This window comes from Lichtheimia ornata (genome assembly GCF_029851405.1).
Source record: "Lichtheimia ornata isolate CBS 291.66 chromosome Unknown scaffold00034, whole genome shotgun sequence".
Taxonomy (NCBI): Eukaryota; Fungi; Mucoromycota; class Mucoromycetes; order Mucorales; family Lichtheimiaceae; genus Lichtheimia; species Lichtheimia ornata.
Genome location: NW_026695354.1, coordinates 230,919 through 253,229, shown reverse-complemented (window position 1 = coordinate 253,229; position 22,311 = coordinate 230,919). Strand labels below are relative to the sequence as shown.

The 22,311-nt window shown below is 43.7% G+C and overlaps 6 protein-coding genes across 6 annotated transcripts; 4 read left to right on the top strand and 2 right to left on the bottom strand.

Moving 5' to 3' along the window:
* Window positions 1-89: 89 nt before the first annotated feature.
* On the top strand, window positions 90-2,154 carry O0I10_007215 (uncharacterized protein; the record flags this gene model as incomplete). The annotated part of the gene is made up of 7 exons (XM_058487233.1): window positions 90-264; window positions 342-499; window positions 563-650; window positions 715-889; window positions 972-1,053; window positions 1,120-1,600; window positions 1,673-2,154. The coding sequence occupies 7 exons, from the start codon at window positions 90-92 to the stop codon at window positions 2,152-2,154; spliced, it is 1,641 nt and encodes a 546-aa protein (XP_058342048.1).
* A 2,754-nt stretch (window positions 2,155-4,908) lies between these two features.
* On the top strand, window positions 4,909-6,814 carry O0I10_007214 (uncharacterized protein; the record flags this gene model as incomplete). Its single annotated transcript, XM_058487232.1, has 2 exons — window positions 4,909-5,601; window positions 5,693-6,814. 2 exons carry the CDS (start codon window positions 4,909-4,911, stop codon window positions 6,812-6,814), a joined length of 1,815 nt encoding a protein of 604 aa, XP_058342047.1.
* Window positions 6,815-8,025: 1,211 nt separating this feature from the next.
* Window positions 8,026-11,722, top strand: O0I10_007213 (uncharacterized protein; the record flags this gene model as incomplete). Its single annotated transcript, XM_058487231.1, has 10 exons — window positions 8,026-8,115; window positions 8,172-8,253; window positions 8,339-8,477; window positions 8,542-8,700; window positions 8,768-8,924; window positions 8,984-9,357; window positions 9,418-10,759; window positions 10,818-11,169; window positions 11,225-11,518; window positions 11,586-11,722. 10 exons carry the CDS (start codon window positions 8,026-8,028, stop codon window positions 11,720-11,722), a joined length of 3,126 nt encoding a protein of 1,041 aa, XP_058342046.1.
* A 2,223-nt stretch (window positions 11,723-13,945) lies between these two features.
* Window positions 13,946-17,824, top strand: O0I10_007212 (uncharacterized protein; the record flags this gene model as incomplete). Its single annotated transcript, XM_058487230.1, has 5 exons — window positions 13,946-15,553; window positions 15,619-15,682; window positions 15,737-16,654; window positions 16,952-17,607; window positions 17,669-17,824. 5 exons carry the CDS (start codon window positions 13,946-13,948, stop codon window positions 17,822-17,824), a joined length of 3,402 nt encoding a protein of 1,133 aa, XP_058342045.1.
* A 1,325-nt stretch (window positions 17,825-19,149) lies between these two features.
* Window positions 19,150-19,905, bottom strand: O0I10_007211 (uncharacterized protein; the record flags this gene model as incomplete). Its single annotated transcript, XM_058487229.1, has 1 exon — window positions 19,150-19,905. One exon carries the CDS (start codon window positions 19,903-19,905, stop codon window positions 19,150-19,152), a length of 756 nt encoding a protein of 251 aa, XP_058342044.1.
* A 545-nt stretch (window positions 19,906-20,450) lies between these two features.
* On the bottom strand, window positions 20,451-21,961 carry O0I10_007210 (uncharacterized protein; the record flags this gene model as incomplete). Its single annotated transcript, XM_058487228.1, has 7 exons — window positions 20,451-20,552; window positions 20,636-20,712; window positions 20,770-20,858; window positions 20,913-21,050; window positions 21,109-21,220; window positions 21,281-21,541; window positions 21,604-21,961. The coding sequence occupies 7 exons, from the start codon at window positions 21,959-21,961 to the stop codon at window positions 20,451-20,453; spliced, it is 1,137 nt and encodes a 378-aa protein (XP_058342043.1).
* Between the last annotated feature and the right edge of the window lie 350 nt (window positions 21,962-22,311).

Sequence of the window (22,311 nt, the reverse complement as noted above, 5' to 3'; positions counted from 1 at the left end):
CTTTCCGCAGCAGCAGCAACAGCCATCATCCAAAACAGTATAAATACCCAGGAGAAAATGACTTTGCTTTTTCTTGTATCATCATCACCATGCTTTTCCTCGCCGACTACTTTCACTCTTTCTTTAACAACTTTGCTTACCTTTTGGAGACGGTTCTTGATGAATCGTTCTGGCAACTTGTTCTCGGCCAGCGATGGTTTGGTTTGGTCAAACGCTACATTGGCAATGATGCTGTCATGTTTGGTATCTTTTTGAGCTTGGGTCGTAAGTATTCATTCTTATGATGAATGGCAACACACACACACGCACACGGGGTAGAATGTTCACTTTTCTATTTTCAGCTACCATCTTGTCTCTTTTCAACTCCTTTTACTACTGGATCAAAAGCTTCTTTGACGACTTGTTCCATGTTTCGATCGAGATTACTTCAAAGCAGGCCATCTATAGCCCTGTGCAAGAATTCATCAAGCAAAATTACAAGCAACTCCCTGATTTCAAGGTACAGCCAATATGATGACATGATGGAACATTGTTGGACTGACATTGTATTTTATTTCGTCAGCATGTATCTGGTGTTACCATGTACAGCACTATCAAGCGTCGTAATCATGAATATGAAGAGGAGCGGGTTAAACTTGGATTGATGCCACGTAAGTATTCGTCACGCTTTGGGAGTGGAGAACATTGAGGTCTCACATTGGACATTTGTTTCAGATATGGGCACCATGCGTCACGTGTACTACAAAGGACACAAACTTTGGGTGAATCGTTTCACTCGTTCAGCCCTTGATCGCTCAAGTGGACACAGCACTGGTGCTGGAGGTGGCGGTAACAGTGATAGTATTTTGGAGATGTTGAGTGGTGGAAACACTGAAGGTATCACAATCAGGTACGTTGTATAAGGTGTGGCTGGTGGTGGTGGTGATGGTGATGGTGGTGGGACACAATCAGCTGATGATGAGCATAAATAGTATGCGTAGCCGTAATCTTGGTCTTTTACAAGAGATTATCCAAGAATGGATTGATGAATACTACCGAATGCGTGATAACCAGGTACGTTGTTTATTTTACAACAATGAATGATCAAACAATGACTAACATGGACTATTGTTGTTGTAGTTGATTGTCTACAAGGCTAACACTGCATCCTGGAGTCAAGAGTGGGAGGAGTTATGCACCAAGGAAGCACGCGGCTTTGAATCCGTCATCCTTAAAAAGAACCAAAAGGAAGAGTTGCTCAATGATGTCATGGCTTTCCGCTCCCAAAAAGAATGGTATCAACGTAAAGGCATTCCATATCGTCGTGGCTATCTTCTCTATGGTCCACCTGGTACCGGCAAGACCTCCTTCATTCAATCGCTCGCCGCCAAGGTCGACATGAACGTTGCTCTCATTAGCATCAGCGCAAGCATGGACGACGAAACCTTCACCAACTTGCTTGTCCATGTCCCTAAAAACAGCATTGTTGTCATGGAGGATGTCGACCACTGCACCATTAACGATGGCGACGATGACGATTCAGGCAGCAGTTCTCGCAAACGCCTTTCTGCTTCTGGTTTGCTCAATGCGATGGATGGTGTTTATTCTCCTGAAGGATGCTGTAAGTAAAAAGTAACAATGGCAACGGTTACACAATGAAAGCATGATTCTAACATGATGGCATTGATGATAGTGATCTTCCTTACATGCAACGACATGAACAAGATTGTCCCTGCCTTGTTACGCCCTGGTCGTGTAGATGTTAAGATGGAATTCGGATATGCGGATAAGCACCAAATCGAAGCCATGTTTTGGCGCTTCTTTGATGAAGAGAGTCAAAATGGACAAGATCCAAAATGGGTGGAAATCATGCACAAGCTTCTCGAGGTCCTCCCAGAACATGAGCTTACGCCTGCCGAACTTCAAAACTTCTTCATGGCTCATGCTTTGCTTCTACAATCTCCTCACAAGACTCAAGCTATCGACATTACACGCATGACGGACAATGAAGATACCGAGAAAGAGGACGTGGATGCAAAGGACAAGTGGGCTTTGTTCTTTAAGGATCTATTGGCATCCGTGGATTCGTTTATGGAAAAGGTGAAGATTGATCGTGAACAAGCGAGAAAACATGCCGAACGCAAGTTGAAGCAAAAGGATGATGATGATGATTAAGAGCCATCGCCATGGCAACACGCCACCACGCTATACACACCCACATACACACATGTATACATATACCATGACTACCGCATTTGTACATAACAGCAACAACCTTACGCATCAATAACAAAAAAAAGCATTCCCATTTATCATTACACACATTTGCATTTGCTATCCTGAATTGAATAAAGCGGTATACAATTTCGGTTCGCCCCCAAGACATCAAGTGTAGTATTTTTAGCCACATAGCTCATCATGATGCATATCATTATGGTTCGATATAGAAATGACTTACCATCGCGATGCAGAAATAAATCACAGCAGGGGAATAAGTTTAGGTGACATGAAATCATAAAATGGGCTTGGTGGGGGATTGTGATGATGATGATGATGATGATGCGTTTTATTGACAGCAGCAATCCCCAAAATATCAATCGGGCATGCTATCTGTCAAAATTCCCCTTGATCAATTAAGGTTCAGGCGATCCGAACCTTGATATCGGCAACACAACATGAGCATCCACATCTCATGATGCATCATTGGGTTGGGTCGTATCAAGAGGATCCATCCAATTGGAATCCATCGTTATTAGCAATGATCAAAGTGGCGGTATTGTATGTACATACCTGTGTGGCGGTGGTAGTAGTAGGATTGCATTTGAGTAAGGATAGTCGTCGTATCAACCTGTTATTCTGGTTCCACTTTATATGTTTCGAAGCAGATGACTTGCATGTACCCAAGCACAGCAGCAGCAGCAGCCATGCATCGGATGATGATCATGGCGGGTGACACATCGACATGCATGATATTACATATACAGTAGTACTGGTGGTGGATGTTTGATAATGTTTATATACAAATGCGTCATTTGCAGCAAGGGTAAAAAGGGAGAGATTAATAAATCCAAGGAAACGGACACTCTATCTACTGCTACTACTACTACCATTGCATTCGAATGTGTTGGTTTTATCAGGATTCAAGCATTGTGATGTATTGGTTGTTGAACCGGGTCAGTTGATTACTAGAAATATACATCATGTATTTAGGAGGTGACACCCGATCCGACGACAGCATTAGAGGAAAAGGGATAAAGGCAGGGCAAGGAGAGAAGAATTCTTTTCCATATTTTTGGGGATGGCGGAAATAGGGGAAAAAGGCAATCATTTGCAATGATGATGATATCGTAGCAGCAAGTGAAGGGTATGTAGCAGCAGCAGCAGCAACGACAGCAACGGCAGGAGCAAGCATCGCTTCCCGACAAGTTGCATGCAGCTATGCCGATATCGTATGCCGACATTGTGTGTGTGTGGTGGTGCACCCCCATTTGGTTCATTCAGGCCATATGCAAATCTCACGACCTCTTTTTTATTCTGGAAAATCTGCAAACATGGTATGTTACTAATGATGGGAAGGGTACGTAAATGAAACAATAGAGTTCTGATTTGCCTTTTCATACGAGGTATCCGGCAATCAATGGATCGCCGTGATGATGTAGATCACTCTCAGGGCCAAGTTGTTGGGAAATAGGAGACCAAGGGGAATAACCAGCATGAGCACGATGGTTTACAATATATACATTGAGGCGCAAGATCATGTTGTAAAAAGGGGAAAGAAGAAAGTACACGACGAGAAGATATCCATGTTTGGATACGTTACCAAAACTTTGACAGCCGACGATCTTTTTTCCCTTTCGCAAGAGATCGGCATCTCCTTGTATTCTTCTTCCCCCCTTTGTTTGCGCTTTTATGTCCCCCAAATGCCTATCAATCATCATTAGCAGCAATAAACGCATTTGACTATAGTGGTTTTCAAGCATTCTTGTGCATCATATCAGCATCCTTATTATACAGCATGCATGCAACGATTCTATAATAGAAGATGTGGATTAAAGAAGGAGAGGATAAAAACTGATGATCTACATGTAATGGATGGGTTTGCTATTAAGGGGATAAGGGTCCTTTAATTCTGGTCTTTTACAACCATGCTTGCGCATACATTGCATTTTCTTCTAATCCACAAGCATAGGGCTCGGGCCTCGTTTTGCGTGATTCGTGATTAGGGGGCGGAGGGGAGCGATAGTAGGGAAAAGGCTATAGTAGATGAAAGGGGAAAAGGGAAACAACAGCAAGAGGCTGAGCAACAAGCAGCAGCAGCAGCAACAACGGCTGACAGCGGCGATGAACCTGAGAATATAAACGATGCATAATGATGATGGAATATCCTTCGGTGGTGAGAACTGGTGATCGCATCGACCTGCCAATCAACCGAAACGGGTAACTTGCTATCGGCTCCCATGGTCGCATCATGCCGTGTATGTGTGTGTGAGAGAGAGCGAGAGCGTGTGGATGATAATAAAAAGGGTCCATTCTTGCGGACTCAGTTTTCTGGTCTTTCACGTCCTTCCCCTTTTTTTTTCCTCAACAGATCATAGTTTATCAGCCTCGAGGCTTTCTTTTTAACTTTCTTTCTGTCATCTCTCTTTCTTTATTTTTGCGCCCGACAACGGATCTACATCACAGCTACATACACAAAAAAAAACACACACACATACGCGCGCGTTGTTTTTTTTTCTTTCGCACCACACCTTCATCTGTTTAACGACCCTTTTTTGTTTTCTCGAGGACGTTCTCCTTTTTGCGTCCAAACCTCTTGTTTGGATCCAGCCTGTATTTGCTTTACAATCAATCCACCACCATCATTGTCGATCTTGTATTCATAGTCTCTTCCTCTTATCTTGATTCACCATACGTATCTCTTTCCCCATTATGAACATGTTGCCACATCACCATTATCAGCAGCCATTGGATTTTGAACAAGGCGATACTACAATGACAGCAAGCTGTTTTTATGTATCAGGGGATAACGACAATGTGGTGGATCAGCAACAGCAACAGCGACATGACGCTTTGACCACCACAACCAGCTACACAACCGATTACAACATCAACAACAACAACAGTGATAGCAACAACAACAACAACTGGGTAACCATGCAGACCCCAACATCGCTTGTGGAACGTGGAGCATCCGTTTCTGGCATCACGACATCGTATCACCGCAGCAGCAGCAGCAGCAGCCCTGTGTCACCACACGTCATTGACGACGCTGTTTTGACAGAAAAGGAAATGGATCAATTTCCTAGCGTTCAAGAATTTGACATGATTGTGGATGGGTACCTCAGCAACCTATCAAACAAAAAACGCGACAAGGCACTTGTTGACCGACCACGCTATGCGTTGATTGCACGTGTGCTGAAAGATCCCAAAAACACGGCCATATCCACTGCTCAATTCCGTTTTTGGGTTAAAAAGATGTTTCAGCTTATGCCATGTTCTGATGGATCCGAGCTCATATGTCACGACAATAAGCCTGTGGCTATGCGTGAGGACATGTATGATATTCTTGTTCACGCACATGCTGTTGCCAATCATGGAGGTCGTGATAAGACATCATCCTTGGTAAGAAGAAGGAGGAAGAGGAAGAGGATTTGATGGCAAAAGAAAGAGGACTTGGATTAGGATCATGAGCTGACGATGAAAAAAAACATAGGTCAGGCGTCGTTATTCATGGATTCCTAAAGAATTAATTGCACGATTTGTTCGGCAATGCCCATTCTGCATAGCAAGACGTAATGGTTGCTCAAGTCCACCAATCACTCTCTTGCCAACAGCACCACCTGATTACACAGCAGACTTTTGTGCACGGGATGATGATACCACCTCCACCACGGTTGCTGCAGCAACCAACAACATGCCATACCCATCACAGCCACCACTTGATATCAAACCTCTTTTTACCGAAAGTGATGGATTCGATATAGGAGAGTGGACACCTTCCAATGATCATCACCAATATCAACAAAAGGATGAGGGTGATCCGCCATCGTGTTATCAACAACAACATTATCCTGCTACAGGATTCACACCTTCATCACCCATCACCATTGATGATACAGCTTCACCCACCTCGTCAAATGCAACCGAGTTGATAACAACAAGCGATAAAAGCAGCAACAACACATCCCCATGTGTCATATTCTCGACTGCAGCTGCTGGTGGTCCCTTTAATACATCTTCAGAATCGAATGATCATGGCGATGGAGAAAAGGGGGATTCTTCTACTACATATCGATATCCATCGGAAATGTTACCACCGCCATGCGATCTTTCACCTGCATCGCATCACGAATGTCAATACGACCAGCAGGCTGCTGTTGATCCATACCCCGACAACAATAACACCGAGAGCATGTGTTGCTACAACAATGCTTCTAGTCCAGATACCAATGCTGAGGAAGCAGCAGCAGCAGCAGCAGCCCTGTCTTCTGCAGCACCACAAAACTCGGTGCATATTGTGGATCATCCGTGCTACGGAGCTAGCTTGGATTTATTTTCCAACAACCAATACAACATGTATTTTGCATACACGGCTACTACTACTACTACAGCAGAGCCAAAAATAACCATCCCCACCACAACCACCACTTACGACATGAACAACGTTCCCTATGCAGCATCAACAGCAGCATACGATATCAATTTATCACCTTCACCCTCCTCCTCATTTTCATCGTCTTCATCTTCATGTTCTGTACCAGCATCGCCAGCAGCAACAGCTCTATACATGCCCCAACAACATCAATCCACCCTTATCTTTCCCGAGCATTACTAAGTTGATGCTTCATCATCTTCATCAGTACTCAACAAAATGCAATGGATGACAACTCCCCCTCTTTATGATATTCTTTCATCTCACTCAGCCCTTTTTATTTTGTTCTGCTACCTTTCTTACATATGTAAGTCTTATCCTCACTCCCCGGTTCCTCTCGTTTATATACGATGATCATCCTTTTTATTGTACATTCTTTCCGATCTCCGTGTGCCACACGCTTATTACCTTGTTTGGAGCCGACAAGCACACTATGTATGCTATTCTTTCTTTATCATTCTTTATTCTTCTTTTTCTTCCATGCGGTGTTGTCCATGTACAATATCATCCAGGTGACCCACCAATCCTGCATATAAGAGGTATACGCACTTTTTATGATCCACCCTATACATACACTACAGCCCCAGATACCACATTTCAAAATATACCAGACATGAATAAAGCATCCGAGACTTGTGTGGCCTGTCACATATCAATGTAATTTACAAAGTCCATTGATCATTGTTGTAGGATGCCATAGCTTAAAGTATGCCGACCCTTTGACAAGAGGGTATAGGCGATCCATGTTCTCTCATTCTTTTAATTTGTGTAATGCGATGCAATGACACCCTGAAAGGTTTCCACAAAAGGAGTTGAGGGGAAGGGAAATCAAAGGTGTGCCTTTTCAGAGTTGGCTCTATCTCTCTTTTTTCCTCTCTCCCTCTCTCCTATATGTTATACTTCCACAATGCATGATCCACGAGACCTACTTTCGAGGAGAAGAAGAAGATGATGATGATGGTGTCATGGTAAATACTACGTAATGTTGTGTGTGTAAGAGAGAGGTGATCAGGAGTGAGTGAATGAATGTTCCTGAATAGGGTGTTTTAAGTGCTCTTGAAGGATCATCAGCAAATAAAAGAAAACGAACATTGCAATAGCAACAACAATGGTTCCAATTGTGGATTGAAAAACAAAAAAGATCTCTCCGTGTATGTGTAACTGTCGTGCCTGGAAAACACGTCTATCGCGCATCCCAACCATTTCATCCCATCAATCGGACTTAGCGCGCGGGTCAAGCAAAAAAGAGACAAAAACTTTTTTTTTGGTGGAGCCCTGCTCTTTTTGTTCTTTGGACACTCTTTCACTCAAATAAGGCCCAGGAGCAACCACGACTTGCTTACTGCCTCATCCACTTTTATTCTCCTCCTTGGCATTGTCTCATTCACAGCAGCATGGATCAAAACGCCGTCTATCAACTCTTTGTGTCCACTTACCATCCCGATCCGAACGTGCATAAACAAGCAGAGCTCAACATTCGTAATGTAAGCACGTGTTTTTATTCTGGCAACTCGGTCACTCATGTCTATCGATTCTCTAGATTGAGACTCACAATGGCTTCCTCCCGATTGTCCTTCAAATTTTGGCTTCTGAGGAACTTGAACTCGGTGCACGCCAAGCTGGTAAGGAATACCTTGGAAAGCGTGGGAGATATGGGGGCATGTGTATGTATGGATGGATGGCTTACTTGGGTATACATGTACATAGCTGCTATCTACTTTAAGAATCGTATGAACAAGGCTTGGGATCGATCCAGAGAAGTCGCCAACCCTATCAATGAGGATGATCGTAACATGGTGAAGCAATCGATTCTTCAAGCTCTTTTAAGAGCACCTAGTGCTGTGCAGTAAGTAAATCATCGTGCATGAGGAGGTGATCCATGTTTTACTTAAAACTTTCCTTTATTATAGAGTACAATTGACTTCCTCGCTCAATACGATCCTCAGCAACGATTTCCCTGATCAATGGCCCAATTTCGTCAACGAGGTGCAAGGTCTTCTCACTTCCCAAGATCCCCGCATGGTTTATGTTGGATTGTTATCATTGCGTGAAGTTGTCAAGGTCTACCAGTAAGTAAAACAGCATCAATAGAGAGAGAGAGAGAAGAAATGGAAGGACGCTGATGTCAGATATTAGATGGAGCACTCAAGAACGTCGTGATCCTCTCAAGGAAATTGTCAAGCACGTTTTCCCTACTATCCAATCGATTGCCAACAACTTGGTCTCCATGGATACAATTGAGGCTGCAGAGATGCTCAAACTCGCATTGAAAATCTATCATGCTGGTATCCAGGTACGCAATTATATCCATTTTGAAAGAAAACGGTAATCTGATCATGTTGATGATGATAGGTGGATTTGCCAAAATGTCTTCAAGAAACTTCTTCGTTGGTTGGATGGGGTACCATGTTCTTGCAGCTTGTGGATAAAAAGATTCCCTTGGAGGCCTTGCCATCAGATCCCGAGGAACGTGAAAAGTACCCATGGTGGAAGACCAAGAAATGGGCATACCACTGTTTGAATCGTCTTTTCAGCAAGTATGGCAACCCTGCTCTTTTGGCTCCTTATTCTTCAAGCAAATACATGGGCTTTGCAAAGGGATTCATCACCAATTTTGCTCCCAACATCCTCCAAACCTATCTCAAGCAAATTGAAGGATGGATCAAAAAGGAAAACTGGATGACTGCAAAGTGTTTGGCATTGTCGGCCGCATTCTTCGGTGACAGGTAAAATACACGGGATATCATTGTAGCCGTCATCATTGGCTTACCCATATTATCTTATAGTATCAAGCACAAGATCACTTGGCAAATCATCAAGCCATACACTGAGACTTTGGTTGCCCACTTTATTTTCCCTCAGCTTTGTTTCTCGCAGGAGGATGAGTCATTATGGGAAGAGGATCCTGTGGAATATGTGCACAAAAAGATTGACCCATTGATGGATTTCGACTCACCACAAACGAATGCCATCAACTTGTTGATTGACCTTGCACGTGATCGCAAGAAGCACACCTTTATGGGCATCTTGAACTTTATCAACAGCGTATTGACTCGATACTTGGAGACTCCTGATGAGCAAAAGAATGGACGTGAAAAGGATGGTGCTTTGTGTATGATTGGATGTCTTGCCCACCAGGTGCTTCGCCAAAAGTCTCCAGTTGCCAACATGATGGAGCCTTTCTTTGTGACGCACGTATTCCCCGAGTTCAAGAGTCGATTCCCCTATCTCCGTGCTCGTGCGTGTGACATGACCCGCCACTTTAGCGATCTTGACTTTGCCAACGAACAAAACTTGGCCACATTGTACCAAAACGTCCTTGACTCGTTGCGTGATCCCGAACTTCCTGTCAAGGTGCAAGCTGCATTGGCACTTCAACCCATGATTCGTCACGAGAGCGTGCGTAACGCCATGGCACCCAACTTGCCATTTATCATGCAAGAACTCCTCAACTTGACCAACGAGATCGATATTGATACTTTGGCCAACGTCATGGAAGAATTTGTCGAAGTGTTTGCTGAACAATTGACTCCCTTTGCTGTTCAATTATGTACTCAACTTCGTGACACTTTCCTTCGTATCATGGAAGAGCTTGCACAAGCCAACCAACAAGCTATGGGCGATGATGGATCCTTCAATGGTGATGTGGATGAGATGAGCGACAAGACCATGGCTGCAATGGGTGTTCTCAAGACCATTGGTACCTTGATTCTCAGCTTGGAAAGCACCCCTGATGTCCTTCAGCAACTTGAAAATGCCTTGTTGCCTGTTATCACTTATACGCTCGAGAACAAGGTGATGGATCTCTTTGATGAAATCTTTGAAATCATTGATTCTTGCACTTTCTCCGCCAAGCGTGTCACTCCTACCATGTGGAGCGTGTTTGAACTCATCTACAAGGCATTCAAGGATTCCGGTATTGATTACATGGATGAAATGTTACCACCCTTGGACAACTACATTTCTTATGGCCGAGACGTCTTTGTATCCAATGAACAAATTCAGCACATGGTCTATGATATCATTGATACCGTCATGAAGAGCGACCGTCTTGGAGAGCACGATCGTGTTTGTGCATGCAAATTGATGGAGTCGGTGTTGCTTAACTGCCGTGGTCATGTTGATAACGTAAGTTGAATGCGTTTGGATGTGATGATTTGGTTTTAACATATGACAATTTTGTTAGTGCATTGGTCCTTTCCTCAACTTGGCATTCCAATATATCTTTACTGGTTCCATGAAGACAACCGAGTTCCGTGTGCACTGCTTGGAAGTGGTTATCAACTGCCTTTACTATAACCCTGGTTTGACATTGCGCTTGCTTGAAGAAAACCAATGGACCCAAGGCTTCTTCACTTTATGGTTCAATGAATTGGAAAAGTTCTCCCGTGTCCACGACAAGAAGTTGGTCATTGTTGCCTTGTGTGCCCTTTTGGAGCTTCCTGCTGATCACATTCCTGCATCATTACAAGCTGGTTGGTCCCAAGTGTTGACCGGCGTCCTCAATGTTTTCAAGAGCTTGCCCAAGGCCATTGAAAGTAAGTATTTTATGATATGGATAAACAGCATGTGCCTAATCAAAGCATTTTGCAGATCGCGAGCAAATGGAAAAGTTGTATAGTGATGGTTTTGATGATGAAGAATTTGATGGCGAAGATTTGAGCGGTGCTGAAGGAGGTAGCGTGGATGGTGACGACGACGACAACGGTGATGAAGATGTGGTGGATGAGGATGCCGAGTATCTTGAATTCCTTGCACAACAAGCTGCCAGCAATAACAGCGAGTCCGAGTTTGACGACTTTGAAAGTGAGATCGAGGAAGAATTATTGTTCGAGTCGCCTTTGGATGAGATTGATCCTTATATCCGCTTTGGCGAGGTCTTTAAGAGTAAGTTGTATAGAGGAAAATGATGGATGACAATGGGAAGGCTTACCAAAAGTTCTTCCTTTGATAGATATGCAGCACAACAACCCTGCATCCTACACTCTGTTAACCAAGGACTTGGATGCTGAACAACAACAAGTCATTATGGGCATCATGTCAACAGCTGATCAGCATGCTCAACAACAACAACAACATCCTACCGCTTAGATCACATACGTACACACGCACTCAAACACACTCACACACACCATCTTCGTTCACAATGTCTATTTTTTATCAATCAATGCTTTCTTCCTTTTTTTTACCCTTGCCCTGTTCCTTTTGCATTTGAAACATAGTATAGCAATCACACAACTCACCATTAACACACACACACACACAACACGCTCACCACTCACACCACTCAATATTCTCTCAACAACAACCCAAAATATTCACTTTCCCCGTATCGTTTCTGCCCCTAGAATCAACAAAGAGTATACATGTAATAACTTGCTCCGCTGCAAAAAAAGTCCTAAATCAAACCATAACGCCGAGTGATGATAAAATGAGAAATGCAATGTCTCCTTTACAGTATGCCTGGTATAACATCCATCGTTTTGTGCCATTACCACCTCCTGGCTCGACTATAGTGGTTATGTATTGATGCAGGATTGTATCATCCATGTGCTTCGTCTATACACCATCAATGCATCGTCCCACAGACAAGTTGTTATCATGCACACACCAACAACCTTGAAGTTTAAGACATGGCACGGTTACATACAGGGAAAAGGAACAAGTGAATGGTGTACATACAACTTCTTGTAGGGTGGCGTTTAGGTTTTGGCGCGAACGATCACGGTGCTATGTACGTCGCGATTTGCTTGCCCTTGTCTCCTAGTTTTACGCGATCCATATATTGAAAGTAAACCCCCTTGAATCGGAGGCCGGTATTCAAAATGCCAAGGTTGTTCGACAAGCAATTCTTTCGAAGAATGTTTTTCTTTTCATTCACCTTGTATGAAAAAGGAATCAATTATCTATCTCCTTTCCTACTCGACCTTGATTCTTTGTTTACCTATATTTCTTTGTTTGATTCAACGTGTGTCATTGTAGGAGCCAAGAATGCTTTTAGGGAATCCATGTATGTACACTAGTTTTGTTGTTGCTGCAGTAGTATGTACGTAGCTGCTCGTTCTAATGCTTTACCGCAAGCCTGGGTATTGAATAAAAGAAGAAGAAACAAGGTTTTGGGTCGTCATGTATGCATGTATCAAGCTTTGTCAGTTGGATCTTGGTGTGGTCAGGGATTTCAGGGGGTTGGATTTCTCGGATGGCCCAATGTATCAAGGGGGTTGGGAGTAAGGTTCGATTCGATAGCTTTTTGCCACCTACTACTAGCACCGGCACATCAGGATCATGATGCTTATAAAAGGAATGGATATACATAGCATTTGTACGTTATTTCACATTTACTTCAACACATAACGTCATGGTCAAGTCAAGTCTTTTCTTTACTCTTTGCGCATCCATGCTTCTTTCCAGCCTTGTTCAAGCCATCCCTGCCGGAACTGATATTTGCTCCTGTCAAGATGAAGATCACACAGCTCAATGTTGTCCTTCACTATCAAACTCAGCTCAAAGCAGCAACGAATGTGTTGTTGATGTACGTCTCAATAAGTCATTTTTCCAACTATGCTGCTCTTTGAAGGGTGACCATGCTTCTTGCAAAGACGAGGATAAAAATTAGGTATGTGAAAGGTCCTTCTTCTGATTCATCATTGACAATACACTCAACATGGAGAATGCCAGCTCTTTTTCATTTAGCATCATATAATAATCGATCATCAGCATATAACTTTTTTGCATACTTCATGAATACATTGTTCTTTGCATTTGAATACATATCCAAAAGCTTTCTCGCCTAATGTTATCTTTATTATAATGGTGGTGGCTGGATCCGACGCCATTGTCAAAATTACTAGCCTCACGACTACAGGTTTGCGTACCCAAATCAGCGTTGCAATGGTATGTGTTGGATCCCACTATGTAGCTTCTGGACCTTTGATTGTAACAAGCAATGCAGTAGTAATACCCCCCACCAAATGCGATTTCTGAATTTGGAATGTGGTCAAGCATGAATGAAACATGACCAGTGGAATGCAAGATCAAGGAAAGGCTAATACACGGTTACAGGTCAATTTGAGTGATATAATACAAGTAAACATGAACAAGTGACCTGGCGTCATTATGGTGATAGCGGATATCTAAAAGGCTGTGGTGTGTTTGTGTGTGTGTGTGTGCGTGTGTGTATACGTACATTCCATCCATTGATACATTCTTGCACTCTCTTTCTTTCTTCTCTTCCCGCATCCCTCTCTCTATCCCCCACTTTGCTCTCTCTCTCCCCTTTTCCCTTATCAAGGCGCACCACCCCACAATACCAACATGAGCTTACACGAGGAGTGGCTAATGCAATGGGAATCGCCACCAAGGAATGCTCTTCAGTTACGCAATTCGGATATGGAACGAATCTGCCGAGCATTGACAACTCAACGCGACGTGTATGAATTATGTCTCGTGCATCCAATTTGGCAAAAGGCAGCGACCGACGTACTATGGGAAGCACCTCAATTCCGAACACTTGTGTCATTTGATCGTTTCGTCAAGTCTGCTAGTCAACATAAACGCCTTGCTATGGTTGTCAAGCGACTGAGTCTGATGTTACATGACCAACACGTTGACACGGTCTTTGTCCCACATGTCTATTCCGATCTATCACATCATCGACATTGCCATTATAAGCTCACTGAATCAGACCTCATTCAACATTTGGCACAACAATGCGAACGGATTCAAGCACTACGCATCTATGGATGGTTTCTTCACCCCGTTGACCTTGAATCTCTCGGCAGTCGTCTTCAAGATCTCGAGGATCTTACTTTGGTGGGGTGCAGTTCCGATATTGCTCGTCCCGGTGTTATTCAACGTGGCCTCTTGTCAAAGTTACGTCGCTTGTGTCTCGATGGCCCTTTTATGCTATCCGAATCCTTTATCACTGCTTTGAAGAATCGTGCTCTTTCTCTTCAATCACTACAAATCCCTTTACCAAGGAATCGGGATCACATGATATCATCGTCTGGCAACATCAGCAATAACGACCCATATGCGCGAGCTACTCATGCCCTCATCAAGAGCCTTGCACGTACTGGATTGGAGCTCCGTTCATTGACATTGACGAGTGCCCTTTACATGAATCATGATCATGTACGCACGTTGACCCAGAACTTCCCTGAATTGGAAGAATTGGCCATCGACGGCATCCTTGGCAACAGCACGTATGCAACGATCATGGCATTGACACACAGCTTGGGTCTCAAGAGCTTGGATATTCGTGCTGATGAGAACAGCGTGCCTAATGATCCGAACGAAGATGATGATTCGATTTGCTATCCACATGGTCCTCTTGTATTGGAAAAGTTGCTGCTGACGAATGTTGATATCACTGACAAGCAGCTTATGAAGGCCACTGATGAAGCCCATGAAATCAAAATCCTTGGCTTATCCCATTGTCCTTGGGTGACGAATCTTGGTGTTATTCATCTCGTTGATCATAGCCCTTTGCTTCACACGCTACATTTGATTCATTGCAGCCATATCACTGATTCCTTCTTCGAGTATTTGGGTGACATGAACACGACAGCTACCATCCATGACATTCACGTGGAGCATTGTGGTGCACTTCATCCCCGTGTCTTACACCAAATGTGTTGTCGTGGCGTTTCTCATGGATTAAGACGCATCAAGCTGGTGGGATACGACAACATTATGAGATCAGTGATTGGGAGATACGCAGCAGTCGACCATGACACCAACAGTATTACGCTCGATCAACAAGCCATTATGAGGATCGCTGAGCTGGATGTATATGATCACCGGGATCTCACGCCTACGCTTCAGAATCATTATCTCACAGGCGAGCACATTGTTCTTCTCTCCAAAGAGCTGGGGATCTCTGTTACACGTCTTGTGGAAGCCATTGAACGAGTACAACAGGTAATAGAGTATTTAGGCAAGGGGATCAAAGAACATGGATGACTAATTGTGATCCACATACGTAGTGTGATAGCGACTCTCTTCAACAACATCAAAATAAGGAAGCCTTGACAACACCACCCAGTTATGGTAAGTCGTCATTGTATGCATAAATCACATGCTCATTTTATATATTACAAAAAGAGGAATCACCTACTCGGAGCGAGAAGCCATCTGCTACGAAGTCAATATCCACCACTCCATTTCTATGGGACCCTGCCGATCAATCCAATGCTGAAGAGTACATCCAACAACCAATCTTGCCACCACGCGTTGAAGAATCTTCTCTTGATGATGATCGATCAGACACAAACACGCCTTCATTCAAATCGATAACATCTGATCGAGGAGAATCACCAACTTCAACACATTCAACTATCATCGAGAATTATCGACAGCATGATGAACAGGTTGAGGAAGATGAACCAAGCAGCTTTGGGAATGAGTATAGATCCGACTTTGGGAGCACCAGCCAATCTGATATGGACCTAGGTGGATGGGGCACTGTTGGTTCATGGGATAACACAGCTTCCAAATCAAAGTCAACATCAGTATCACCTACTCACAAGCAACAATCACAAGAAGGATGGGGAGCTGAAAGCGTTACAGAATGGGATCATGTCAAGCAACAACGGCAGCAACATGAACAACATCAACCATCAACCAGTATTGATCCGCCTGCAACACCTTCACTTGTAACAAGCCGAGCGGCAGATGTAGAAGGATGGGGAACACCCAATGATGTTGTGGCATGGAAAGATCTTCGCAAACAAGGATATGCCTATCAAGTGATTGAGGATCAGAGAAAAAGTTTCTCCAGTGAGCGTGATCACACTTGGCCAGCAACGATATCCCACACACCATCACCAAGAAACGACGACGCCATGGCACCACCACGCAATTCACTGTTGAGCCCCGACGACGAATTGATCGATTGGGATGATGATGATGGAGTTACCATTATTACTGAAACACACGCAAGTACTCGAATGGCAGCGACAACCACCACAACCACAACCACAACCACCAGGACCCAATCTCCGGCTACTGGAAGAATGAAAGGTAATAGCTGGATGGTGTGTACCCCAATGCTTCCACCGCCCACACATCCTGGGAATCCAAAGTGGTCGACAGCGCATGAATGGATGAACAAGTCACAAGAGGGTGTCATAATGATTGATGATGACCATCACGTATCACTACAAGAGGGTGATGATGACGATGATGAAGGATGGTTTGCAGGATGGTCCGTCGTCATGGAAGCAGAGTTGCTATGTGTGGAAATGAGAGGGAGGGGGATAAACACAATGAATTATCTTTTATGATTTCCTTTATTCATACTCTTGTACTTTTATGTAGGTCCCCCAACGACGCCCAAGCCGCATGGGACTTCCACACGAAGCAGAGGAGCACAACGGGGTACATCAATGAGTCGTGGGGAGATTCCTACACACGAACGTGCTGGTCGTGGATGGGGTGATTTCATTGACGCTTCTCGACACTCTGCTGGTGGTACTTTGACTGAAAGCAGCAATACAACAATGACACATACTCCTCCTCAACAACCACCACCACCACCATCATCATCATCATCAGGTGGGCTTTTAATCGATACCAGCGATACCAGCACCAACATCGGAATGAAGCATTCTCCAACATCAACAACGCCAATCATGGATTCAGCTGTATGGCGAGATGTATCTTCTTTGGCTGATCAATCAAGTACCAGTACATCCACCAATGACCAACAAATATTGCATTCGTCTGATAACACCACCACAACCACAACAACAACAAAATCATCCCCTTTGACGCCATTCGCCACCACTGAAGCAGTAAGCATCATTCATCACTCTGCATCACCATCATCATTATCACAACAACAAACCATATCGACTGGTTCACCTAGGAACAGTAGCCGTATGTCTAAAAATGTCCCAAGAGACGGAAGAAAGCTTTTGGCCAAGTGCTCCTTTGTTCCCCAAGACGACCTTCCTCCTATTGAAATCTACGATGTATGTGTATTACACCACCACGACATTGCTGTATACAAGTATTGATGGAGATTGGGTATAGGGCGAGGATCTCAAGGCCACGGTTGAAAAGTTTTGTCAACAAAACAACATCATGGATAAGGTAGATCTCCTTTATATGCGCTTGAATACGTGGTATATGGGTCATCGTACGGAGCAGACTTTGAGCAGCTATGCAAAGAAAAAAAGAAGCTTGTGAAGAGACCTGCGCATGAGACCAGAATCCCCTGTCTGTTATAGTCACATCCTCACACATCTATTGCTTTTCAACATGTTGTATCAAAAATCATCATTGTGGTCAATGTCATCAAATGTATTCCCTTTATTTGTTTCGAGTAAATATCAATGACGATCCCCCTTTTCATCCATAAGCATTGTTGGCTATGAAAAACATGCAAAAAGTGATACGATCTTCAGCATTGGATATGTACATCGTATCAATGTGTGCATCAATAAAAAGAAAAGAGCAGCGGTCGCTATTGTATTCAGGATCAATGGGATTGTGCAAGAAGAATGGATGGACCAATGGTCTGTGCACGATACGTTTAACCACCGAAAATAGTTAGGGTGACTCGCTGATCTCTAATGATCTCATCATGTCAATCGAAAGATGCTCCTCGAACATGTCATGAAGAACATGGAAAGACATGTACCGCTCGCTTAAAAGTAGTTCATCTATGATACGATCAATAAAAGTAAATCATTTTGAAGAAAGCACAGCCACAATAAAAAACACTTTCAGGTGCTGCGTGCGATGATAGTAGTCATTGCTCTCACAAAGACACATACCATTTGGTTACATTGCATATTTGTGACTCTCCATGTAGGCAGCTGATACAATGATAACGATGAAAAGATGCTCAAATTTTTTTACAAGTGAGATATCGGTGATCAGCGAACAAAGAAGTAAATGGGGGGGTTGTTGTGATGGATGGACATCACATGCTGCTGGTATATGAAGGTAATACAGCAATCGCCGACGATCTCCTTTATCAACGTAAACACACACATTCATCTTTTACAAAGAGAAGCGAATTGAACATTCTCGCAATAGCAGTGCTGAATTATCCTCATTCAAAAACTTGCTTGTCGACATACATACGTAGATCACAGCTTTCGACGTGTTGTGTCAAAAAAGACACGAACATCATTACGTCACTTGACCAAGCAACACAAAACCCCCTTTAGCAGCACGCAACACATACGTCTCTTGCATGTTGGGCAAAAGAAAAGAAAAACTTCAGTTGGGTTATACGAGGACATGCATGTGATAATGTGGAACAATGCGAAGATGCACAAACAAAAGATTTATTGAGGAGGAGTAGGAGTAGGAGTAGGAGAATAATGATGCATGAGTTTATACAAGACCTTTTTTTTGGGTTGCTATGTGATACATGGATTATATACAAAAGGGTATGAGGATGATTTTGATGATGAAAAAAGATGGGTGAAGGGGAGATGGGGGGAGAAGATGGTGGGGATGATAGGGAAAGGGAAGGAGGAAGGTTTGAACAAATGGACTTTTTAGTGGTGGTTTTCAACGTGTTTGACAAGAGCATCACGACGTGAAAAGGTGGTTGGGCAAAATTCACAAGCAAAAGTGCGTTTGCCAGTATGAAGAGCAGAGATATGACGATGAAGATCATGTTTACGATCAAAAGATTTGGGACAAGCGTTGCATGGGAAGCGCTTTACACGATCCTTAAAGTGAGTGAGTTCATGCGTGCGCTTGTTGTAGGCTCGAGAGAACTGCGCACCACACACAGAGCACACTTTGGACTTGTTGCTGTTGCTGTTGTTGTTTGACAAACGACGCTTCTTATTGTGAGGTTGAGATGGCATCACCTGTTGCTCTTGTTCTTCTTCTTCTTGATCGTCTTCTTCATAAGAGGGCCGTGGTCGCTTGTTGTTGTTACCTCCTTCGCATGTGTCGCTAGGAAGTGGAGGGAACAGCTGTGCTGCTGTTAAAGTGGGTGTCACAATAGCATTGTCTTCTTCATTGCTGCTGGCAGGTGTATCCGTAGCATCGTGTTCCAATAGTGGAGTGGGTGCCAAAGGAACAACCGATGAGGCATTTACAGCACGCACAGAAAGACGAGATGGATTGCCATCAAACTCTTCAATAGGGTCGAACATCTCTGGATTGTAAACACTTTGCATGCCATAAAACGAAAGGGCTTGAGCGAGGCCTTCCATTGTTTGGCATGGCACGTTGTAAGGGTTGTTGGAGTGGATGTCAAGATCGTATGTGAATAAAAGTGAAGTGGGCATGTCGTTCATGGTGATAAATGATGTGGCTGAAGATGATGTAGAAGCACAAAATGAAGATGTTGAGGCACGTGAAGAAGCTGAAAGAGGTCAAGAACAAGTGGAAGAGAGGAGCGATGTGATAAAGGGGGCATGCATCAGCGTTTCTTTTATACTTGTACTTCGGAAACCCAATACTGGCAACACACGGGTGGTGGGTGACTCAATCGGGAACTGGCTTTCCCCGAAAAAGCACTGGGGTGCGTCAAGATTTGACTAGTGTTGCCATGGCAACGAACCGCAGTTACCAAGTCACGCCAAATATGCACGCGGTTCCCGTTCCCGAAAAAAAAAGAACGCGTTTCGGAGAAACATGCTTATCAACCATTCATCGTTTGGCACCACCACTTTAACGTTGCACTATTATCCCTCTCCTATCTCCCATTCATTGTGCAAACCACGCGCTCCCAAACAATGCTAATGTTACAAACTTTCCCCCCCAAAACATTCGTATGCACGCTCAACGTTTATGATGGTTACTTTTCCCTTTCATTACAACGTATATCAATCGACTGCTACTAGTAGTTGCCATAGAGATGATGTACGCCCATGTGCTTGTCAAGCGCGTCCCAAAACTTGGCTGCACTGAGTTTGTCATTGTGTCGTTGGGATCTTGAAATCTAGCGTGTTCGTGTATCGGACGTGATCAGCTACCCCACACAAGATTGTGATTGTAACTCTCTCTCTCTCTCTGAATACTTACATCCAATGGTGTAACATTCCAACCAGAAGCAGGACCCTTGATACTTTCATCTGCCCACTTTGCATAAAAGCCTTTGACTGCAAAAGGAGATAAATAAAACGTGACATTTTGACACCGCCATCATCAGCACTTACCATGTGAAAACAAATCGATGGGTCTTTCATATTTCCAGCCTTTGAATTGCCATTGTTGACCTGATGCAAACACACAACATACGCGATCCCTTTCAACACCTGTCAGCTCTTGGATCTTGTGACACCTCGGTTCTTTTCCTTACCAGTCATTTTGCTTAAGATGTGCCACATTGTCAATGACATGGTATACCGTCACTTGACCATCTCGTCGATAGCGTTCAATCGATACACGATCCGGCTTCTTCATTCCTTGAGCACGTAGCTGTTGTGGATCGACATACCTTGAAACCATGAATATGCATGTTGTATTTACCCATCATGATCGTCCAATACACTTACTCAAAGTTCTCCAAAAACTGCTTAATGTTGAAGAGTGTAAACTTGGCTGTCGGTGCTGCAGGAACAATGATAATGGGAATGCGATCTTTGCTTGTTGGTTTGCTTGGTTTTGCTGTATAGAAGAGTACATTAATATCATGTTGAACACTCCCTCCCATATCAAACTACTCACATGATGACTTTTGGATCGTGCTGCTTGCACCATTTTTGCCAAAGGTTGGATTCATTGCTTTGACGATCGTATAAAAATCCTTGTCGCCTTGTAAAATGGATGCTGATGATTGCAAGACCTTTTCACGCTCCCGTAACTTTTCAATGGATACATGCGATTGCTTATCATCAAACTTGACTCGTTTGGACGCAGGCTCGTTCTCGTTGTTGCTGTCAGCTTTGCCCTTAATCTCATCCACATCCTCCCGTTGCTTCCGAACACCTAAACCATCATCGTCTTAGTGACTTGAAGCAATGTCGCATAGGATCCTCTTTTTCTTTTACCTGCTGTGGAGCTGCTTTGTTTGGTGGGTTGGGTGTCTACCTTGCCGGTAAGGTAATCAAGGACCTTTTTCCGATCCACAATAGAAACGTGCTCAATGTCTCGTTGTCGGCATTCTTTGAAATAGGCACTGTTGTCGAGATGTTCATTCTGCACAAGGAATATAAGGGTATCAAGCGTATACGTGTCGTCGCTGGAGTTCTTTGGGAAGGTTGTGGGCGTGTTGCGTGCAAAAGACTCATCATCGAACCACACTGTGGACGCATCGGCTACACTGGTCACAACATTGTCGCTTGCATCTTTGAGTATGACGGGTTTCTTGTTGCATGTGTGGTTGCGCAGGAGTTGCAGAGGTTGCATTGCTGTGTGTATAGGTCAGATCGGTAGAGAACAAGAAGTTGCTGCTGCTGTTCAAGGACAACCACGAAATTTGGCAGCTCTTGAATTTGGCCCCGATAAGCTTCCCCACCCCCAACTAGTTTTCTCTTTTTGCATAATATACAATTGATTCTTATTGTCATTGTTATGGGACGTATTGTTCGGATATGGAATGAGTCATCGTTTGCGCTTGTAAATACATTCACCCAAGTTGGTGTTCATCGTCACCCTATTTGAGTCATAGATACCCTGTTACCAATGACACATCCCCACCCGCTCCGATTTGACTAAACACTTGGATGATCGTAGGAAACGTGTAGCTATAGCCTTTG